The sequence below is a fragment of the Talpa europaea genome (genome assembly GCF_964194135.1).
Source record: "Talpa europaea genome assembly, chromosome: 6".
Taxonomy (NCBI): Eukaryota; Metazoa; Chordata; class Mammalia; order Eulipotyphla; family Talpidae; genus Talpa; species Talpa europaea.
In genome coordinates, this window is record NC_140072.1 from 40,897,333 (window position 1) to 40,905,278 (window position 7,946).

Sequence of the window (7,946 nt, forward strand, 5' to 3'; positions counted from 1 at the left end):
GGTACAAAAGGATGTAGGAGGGCGGTGGCTGACCCTCAACCTCCCCGGATCTCCAAGGCCCTATTCGGTCCGGCCATGGGGCGCTAGCGCCTTCGGCGCCGCCAGGGGGTCGACCCTCCTGTCCTGCCGAGCTGGGTGGGACGGTGCTGTCACCCGTGGTGCCCGCGCTGGGCGAGCAGCGCCCCCTCTGGCCGGGTCCAGACCCGCCATGGACCACCAGGAGCCCTACTCCGTGCAGGCCACCGCGGCCATCGCGGCCATCATCATCTTCCTCATCCTCTTCACCATCTTTGGCAACGCGCTGGTCATCCTGGCTGTGCTGACAAGCCGCTCGCTGCGCGCCCCGCAGAATCTGTTCCTGGTGTCGCTGGCCGCCGCTGACATCCTGGTGGCCACGCTGATTATCCCTTTCTCGCTGGCCAACGAACTGTTGGGCTACTGGTACTTCCGGCGCATGTGGTGCAAGGTGTACCTGGCGCTGGACGTGCTCTTCTGTACCTCCTCCATCGTGCACCTGTGCGCCATCAGCCTGGACCGCTACTGGGCCGTGAGCCGAGCCCTGGAGTACAACTCCAAGCGCACCCCGCGCCGCATCAAGTGCATCATCCTCATGGTGTGGCTCATCGCAGCTGTCATCTCGCTGCCATCCCTTGTCTACAAGGGCGACCAGGGCCCCCAGCCCAGTGGGCGCCCCCAGTGCAATCTCAATCAAGAGACCTGGTACATCCTGGCCTCCAGCATTGGATCCTTCTTTGCACCCTGCCTCATCATGATCCTTGTCTACCTGCGCATCTATCTGATTGCCAAACGCAGCCACTGCAGAGGTCCCAGGGCCAAGGGAGCCCCTGGGAAGAGTAAGTTTAAGCAGTCCCGCCAGGTCCCTGGTGGAACTTTAGCCTCAGCCAAGGTGCCAAACCTGGCCGCTCATCTGGTTGCTGCCGGAGAGACCAATGGACGCTCCAAGCCCACTGGGGAGAAGGAAATGGGGGAGACCCCTGAAGATTCTGGAACTTCTACCTTGCCACCCAGCTGGCCTGCTCTTCCCAACTCAGGCCAAGATCAAAAGGAAGGTATTTGTGAGGCATCTCTGGAGGAAGAAGCTGAAGAGGAGGAGGAGGGAGAGGAGGAGAGGGAGGAAGAGTGTGAGCCTCAGGCCTTGCCAGCATCTCCTGCCTCGGCTTGCAGCCCACCGCTGCAGCAGCCACAGGGCTCCCAGGTGCTGGCTACCCTCCGTGGCCAGGTGCTCCTCGGCAGGGCTGCTGGCGCTGCAAGTGGCCAGTGGTGGCGTCGGCGGACACAGCTATCCCGCGAGAAGCGGTTTACCTTCGTGCTGGCCGTAGTCATTGGTGTCTTTGTGCTCTGCTGGTTCCCTTTCTTCTTCAGCTACAGCCTGGGTGCCATCTGCCCACAGCAATGCAAGGTGCCCCATGACCTCTTCCAGTTCTTCTTCTGGATCGGCTACTGTAACAGCTCGCTGAACCCTGTCATCTACACCATTTTCAACCAGGACTTTCGCCGTGCCTTCCGAAGGATCCTTTGCCGCCAGTGGACCCAGACGGCCTGGTGAGCCCGCCTGCCCACTGCCCATGTACGGTTGGTGCCAGGTGGCACCCGGGCCATCCTGCTTCTTACCCTCCTTTATGTGGCCACCTTCTGGGGGGTTTCTTGTCCCTTCCCAGGTCCTGAAGGTCTCATCTGGGAGCCCCCAAGGAAAGGCAGGGACACCGTTCACAGGGAGTTCACTAGAAGCTTCCTCATGCTGACTTGGCTTTGGGGATGTGTTCTCTACTCCCTGCTTGAACATGAGCAGGTAGATGAGGCTTAAACCTTCCTGAATATAGTGGGGACCAGAGTAGGCTAGAACACCTCCCTCCCAGAATGTGCCCTGCAAGCCAGTGAGTGGGTTTCCCTTTCTTGAGGGCCCTGTGTTCCCTGGCAGGTCACTTGCTTGTGATGTCTTTGTTGCTTTTTAATCTTTCTCCCCTGTTAAAAGCAGGAAGCCAGCCTTCCACTTTTCCCAGGTGGACCTGCTGCTTAGAAGGAGGCAGACACCAAGACTGTGCATCCCCATTGGGCGCCTGTGGTTCCCATCAGGCACTGGGGTAGGGGTTATGGGCTTTTCTGAACTCTTTTCACCCTCCTTTCCCCAGCTTTTGGATTTGTATCTCCTTTAAAGGCCAGAATCATGGATCATTTTCCACACTGGGCGCCCTTCTGGGAGGTGGGTAGGCACATGGATGTCTCAGTGGGGCGGTCTGGAGGCCTGGTCTCTGCCTCAACAGGAGATTCCTGATCACTAGCATTCACCCCTTGCAAAAACTGGGGTAACAATAGCATGCCCGCCTACCTGCCACAGGGAGATGAAAGGCTTTGCCGAAAGCTTTGAGCTCCATGAGGAAAAATGCACTAAAGAACCAGAAAATGTGATTATTCAGTGATATAAAAATCCCCTTTCTCTGTGTTTACCACTACCTGTCTTCCTGTAGATTTTTGTTCTGTGCCTGGGGTGTGTGAATACCTAACCCCGAACTGGAAGTGGGGAGTGGCAGACAGAACCACTATTTTCAGTTAAAGGGTTTCTTTGAGAATATATTCTTGTGCCTGCAAAGATTTGAGTTATTATGCTGCATGACAGCGTCTTGACATTTCACCTGCAACACCAAGAGGATTTTCAGTGGCTTGACTCCCCAATAGGGGAATAAGTCTTTTGTCATCAAGCAGTCAAATTGTTTCCCCAAGACAGCTAAAAATACCCAAACCATGAGAACAGTCTGAGAGCCTGTGGCGGGTGGCAGACAGGGTGCTGGGCAGGAGCAGGTGAACAAGGGCCCCCTAGACTCATGGGAGAAGGACTCATGAGTCCATGAGAGAAGGACTCCCCAGGGAAGGACTCCAGGTCCCAAATGGGTGCCTGTGATGCACAACAGATCCCACCACCAGGGCTACCACCTGACCACCTCAGACCCAGTCAAGTTACCCACGCTACTGTTGGGGCTCCAGGGGCCTCTCCCTGCTGTTCCTCTCCCCCACCCAGAGCCAGGGCCTCTGGAACAGTTGGGAGCATTTGAAGAAAGTTTCCCAGTCTTCCCCATGGGGGTGTCTGGCTTCCACATCAAGCCAGCGAGCATCTTAGCTTGAGGGTGGGGCTGAGCGCTGCAGGCACTACTGGCATTCTATTGGGCCTGGCAGCTTTGGAGGGGTTCCGAGAGACTTTTCTGGGGTGGAGAGAATGGAGAGGAAAAGAAAGTCTCTCCTGGGGAGGGAGGCTATCCAGCAGCTTCCTTGGTCTCTGGGCCAGGTGAAGGGCACTGCCCTGGGGCAGGGCTGAGGGGGCAGGACCGGGGGAGGATCTGATGTGCCCCACGGGACCCTGGCTCTTGCTGCCTGTGGCACTCTTATTGTGATATGTAGGGTTGTTTTTTTTTTTTAAAGTCTGAGCTATTTTATCAATAAAGGATATTTTGTAATAAGCAAGCTGTGTCCTCTTTGTCCAAAGGCTGCTGGGAGGCATTAGCTATTCCTCAACTAGACTCTGGGCAGAGGCTCCCTTCCAGGCCCTCTGGTCCGGTTCTCTTCTGGGTGTGGCAGGCTGGTACCTCCTGCCTGCCTGCCTTGTCCACTCAGCATCCTTTATTCGTCATCACATATAAGTGGGGGTAAGATTGGCTGGAGGAGCCAGAGTCTGGCTACCTGAGTAGGGAAGTCGGGGGGATTTCTAGAGGGGGTGACATTTAGGCTAAGCCTTGGAGGAAGAGCAGAAGGACATAAGGAGGTAGGATAGGATGGTGTTTGGGGCGGGGAGCAGCACATACACAGGATGTTGTCTTGGGTGGATTTGTGAGTTTTGAGAGTCAGTCTGCTGGGGGCTAGCAGAGGTGGTAGAACACTGCCCACATGGGGTGGGAGCCACGCAGTTAAGGAAGGAGGGACAGGATGGTTTTAAGCTGCTGCCTTCAGTGAGATGCAGAGGAGCGGAGTGGAGCTGCCTTGCTCTAAACTCTCCGCATTAAGATTCATTCACGTCAGAGCTGGGAGGTCTGCGGCTATCTTAGTCTCCTCATTTCCCAGTTAAAAAGAGTCTGAAGCCCCAAAGCTCTTTGTGAGCTGGGTTAGGAGCTAAGACCATCAGGCATCCTGTCCTACTTCAGAGAGGACAGGCTGGCCCAGGTGGGCCTAGTTATAAGGGCAGGGAGGCCAGACAGTGGGCAGGTAGCAAGGGCCGGTAACTAAGGCCAGGGGTAGGGGCAATGCAGGTGGCAGAGCCCAGGGAGAGGTGTGCCCTGGGAGGGGAGGGCAGAGGGAGGTGCAGTGAGACTTCCTCCTAGGGGCCCCTCCCTCCACCTTCAGGATTCACACTTCCCGGGGGCAACCAGAGGACATGCCTGTGTACCCACCATCACTGGTGACTTGACATGGAGCTCCACTGAGGAATCTCAAGAAAGCCACCCTCTGCTGAGGAACTCTCAGCCCTTTCTACAAGCTTGGGTACCCACTGCTAAGACCCCGAGGCTTGATGAGGGGAGACCAGAGCACACTGACAGGTCCCATGCTAGGCTTGACCCCACTTTGCTACCTTATTCAGTTCTCAGATGAAAAACTGAAATGGAGTCCCAGGGACTGGTCCAGAGTCACGCAGGCTATATAGGTGGTACAGCTGGAGCTAGATCCCAGGGCTCCTGGCGCTCGATCTGGCCTTCCCTCATTTCTGCTCTTCTGGGTGAGTAGCACCTACTTTTGATTTCCCCCTGAGCACACCTGGATTTGCGAGTGAATGATATGGGCTCAGAGCAGCAGATATGGGGGGGATACCCTCCAACTCCCAGGAGGCACGTGCCATGGAGGTGAGGGTGGGGGAGGGAGGTAGGCAAGCAGGAAGACTTGGCAGTTCACCAGCTGGAGGCGAGCTGTCTTGGTCAGGTGCATCTGCTTTCTGGAGACCCCTGTCTTGAGACCCATGAGCCCTTAAATAAAGGGAGGTACCAGCAGAGAAGACAGTTAAAGAATAGGTGTGTGTATGTGTGTGTGCGTGTGTGCACATGTTTTGTGGGAGGGTTAAGAAGACCTCTTCTTACATGCACTGCCTGAAAATCTGGGTTCTTAGATCATGGAGGACAGACTTGAAAGACAATCAGATGCAGCCCGTGGCTCAGGGCAGTCGCCGAGATATTCTGGGCGTAGGAAATTCTTCTTCAATGCGTGGTTGCAGGAGGGCCAGGCTGACCGGCAATGTTTAGGTGGGATGGGGCACATGGGTTCCTTGCCCCTCCCTATCTTCTACACAAGGCGATCTCCATCTTGTGTGTTTGGGGGAAGTTGCTGGGAGGCAGGTGTGAGACCTTGCTCACGTACCACCTGCAAGTGGAGTGGCTGCTGTCCAAGGAGGAGGCACCAGCCCAGAGCAACCTTTAATTTCCCCAGTGCTGCCATGGGTTGCACTCAGAGTCTGGTCCCAGGTGGCTGCAGGGCTGGGGGTGGGATTTCTCTGCCAGTGAAAGCCACAGTGGGGAGACCAGGATGGTGCCCTGCTTCTGCCACCATTTGTCCAGCTGCCTTTGGGTGGGGGCTGTGTCTCTCCTCAGTCCTCAGGGTCCCTGTGTGCCCACCAGGGATTGCCCCCTTGGCCCCCAGGGCTCCCCAGTTTGAGGCTTTTTCTCTGCCCCCCTCCTTTCCAGGAAGGTGCAGAGGCGGAAGTTCCTGGGTTAATCAGTGGTTCTTGGAGTCTGGCTCTTGGTAGGATGCTCCCTTCACCTTTGAACCCCTGTGAGAGGCAGACAGGCCTGGGGTGAATGATCCATTTGGGGCCCTCTGAGACAGGCAGTGGTGAGAGGGATGGTGACAGCTCTGAGTAGGATCAGTGCCTGTGGTGCGTCAGCTGAGATTGAAGCGATTACTGTCCCATTTTAGAGATGAGGATGCAGGCCGAGGCGGGGTGAGGGACTTGCTTGAGGTGCCCCAGCGCCAGGACATGAACTAACCCAATCTAATCTTAATTGTGTCACTAACTGACCTCAGCATTTGCCTCCGCAACAGGGGGAAACAGGCCCTGGGCCCCTCCCAGCCCAGCAAAGCCCTACCTTGCATGAGCTGGAGGGTCTCACCTGAAGAGATCCCATGACTTTGGGGGTCATCTCCCTGTCTGCTGGCACCTCATTAGAACAGAAGCCCAGGTAGGGGTGGGAAACTTCCAGACTCTGCTCACTGTTAGCAGGGGAGGCGGGGAGCACTTGGCTATAATTAGACTCTGGGATTCTGCGAGCTCCCCGCATCAGTCAGCATCCGTCCTTTCTTCCATCCGGGCTAGGGAAGGCAGTTGTCAGGGGGCCAGAATGGAAGGAGCCGGCATGTCAGCTTGCACCCTCCCTGGGGCCTCCTGGCTCTGAGCTTCTCACACCCTCTCCTGGCCTTTGGCCAGAGGCGCTTGCCCTTGGCTTGGCCTTGTGGCCATATATTGATTAGCAGTGATTTCACAGGGAGAGCCACCCCCCTTTTAATGCCCACTAACGCCTGGGATTCTGGCCCCTCTTGCTTGTGTCCCTTCCCCTCTTCTGGTCCTTCCCACTTCCGGTCCTCAGTGACTTGCTCCCCCTTCTCTGAACCTCCTCTTTGCCTCCTTGTGACCCTCTGACTTCTACCTTCCCCTTGGGCATGGTCCTTGTTCTTCATGGGGCCCGCAGGCTCTGTGGATCACTGTGGCTGCAAGGGGACCAGGAGAGCAAGAAAGAGCCTCTCTCCCTGGCAAATTGGGACTATTTCTGGCCCTGTTATAGCCTTCTGGGCTCCTTGGCTTTCTAGCAGGCTGGGGAGGCACTGGGGCCTAGTGTAGGGTGCCAAGGTCCTGACCTTGGATTTCCCTGGGGAGGTGGCAGGCCCCCTTCTGGAGCTGAGGTGTGGGCCCCTCCAATCTCAGAGCCGCCAGGGCTCAGATGGAAGCCATTGCCTCTGACCCCACAGGGACCTGGACTGCTTTAAGAGGGACAAGCTCTGGGTCACAGCCATGGGGAGCCAGGGTATCCCTTTGTCCCTCCCAATTTCCTCTCCCAGCTCAGCTGCAGCTGTGAGGGATGGAGCGTGAGAGGCTGTTTGAGCCACTGCTTGGATTCCCTGGACATGGGGGTAGGCAAGGGTTATACCCAGCCTCCCCTCCCAGAGCAGGAGGGAACTGGCTGGGGTGGTCACAGGCAGCGGGTCCACTAGTTCACTGTGTGTTCTTTGTCAAGTGCCTCTTTGACACAGCTGCTCCAGCTGCAGATCAGGGCAGGCTGTGCCCTCTCTACCCCCTGCTGGTCTGGCAGCTGGTGTTAGGGTGGGCACAGGGCTCAAATCTATTTGAAGGATCTCCAAAGTTGTCTCAGAAGCACTGGCTAGGGTTCAAGGGCACAGGTCAGCAGGGCCGCCCGAGTGTGTGGCCTTGGTCAAAACTTCTCACCTCTCTGGGCTTCAAATTCCTCGTTGTCAAGTGAAGGAGTTGCCCTGGAACAGGGTTCAAAGGATGCATTTGTTGTCCTGGGTGCTGCCTCTGAGACTACTAGGCAGGGGCCGAAAGGGGAGAGAACGAGGTCAGTGGTCTCCTCTCCACACTCCACCCCTGCCTTTCTCTGTTTTTCTATTTTTTTTTTTTTTAAAGATTTATTGATTGATTGATACATGCATACATACAAGCACTGGGTACAGTCAGAAGCACGGGAGGGTGAGAGAATTCACCAGAGTCAGAGCAGGGAGCAGAGCAGGCAGAAGGACCGAAGTACACTGCTGAGGGGAGCAGCGGGCGGCAGGAGAGGTCTGCGCGTCATGTGGGACCCTCCTCTGGTGGCCGGGGAGAAGCCGGGGATCGAACCGGCGCTGCAGAGGCTGCAGGAAGCTTCGCAACCCAGCGCTCAACCGCTGCGCCACCAGGGAGGCCCTGTTTTTCTATTTTTTAGGAAGTATCTTTACCTCCTTGTGCACTA

General features: G+C 56.5%; 1 protein-coding gene across 1 annotated transcript; it reads left to right on the forward strand.

Moving 5' to 3' along the window:
- Positions 1 to 208: 208 nt before the first annotated feature.
- ADRA2B (adrenoceptor alpha 2B) lies at positions 209 to 1,567 on the forward strand (the record flags this gene model as incomplete). Its single annotated transcript, XM_084234954.1, has 1 exon — positions 209 to 1,567. The coding sequence occupies one exon, from the start codon at positions 209 to 211 to the stop codon at positions 1,565 to 1,567; it is 1,359 nt and encodes a 452-aa protein (XP_084091080.1).
- Positions 1,568 to 7,946: the final 6,379 nt, after the last annotated feature.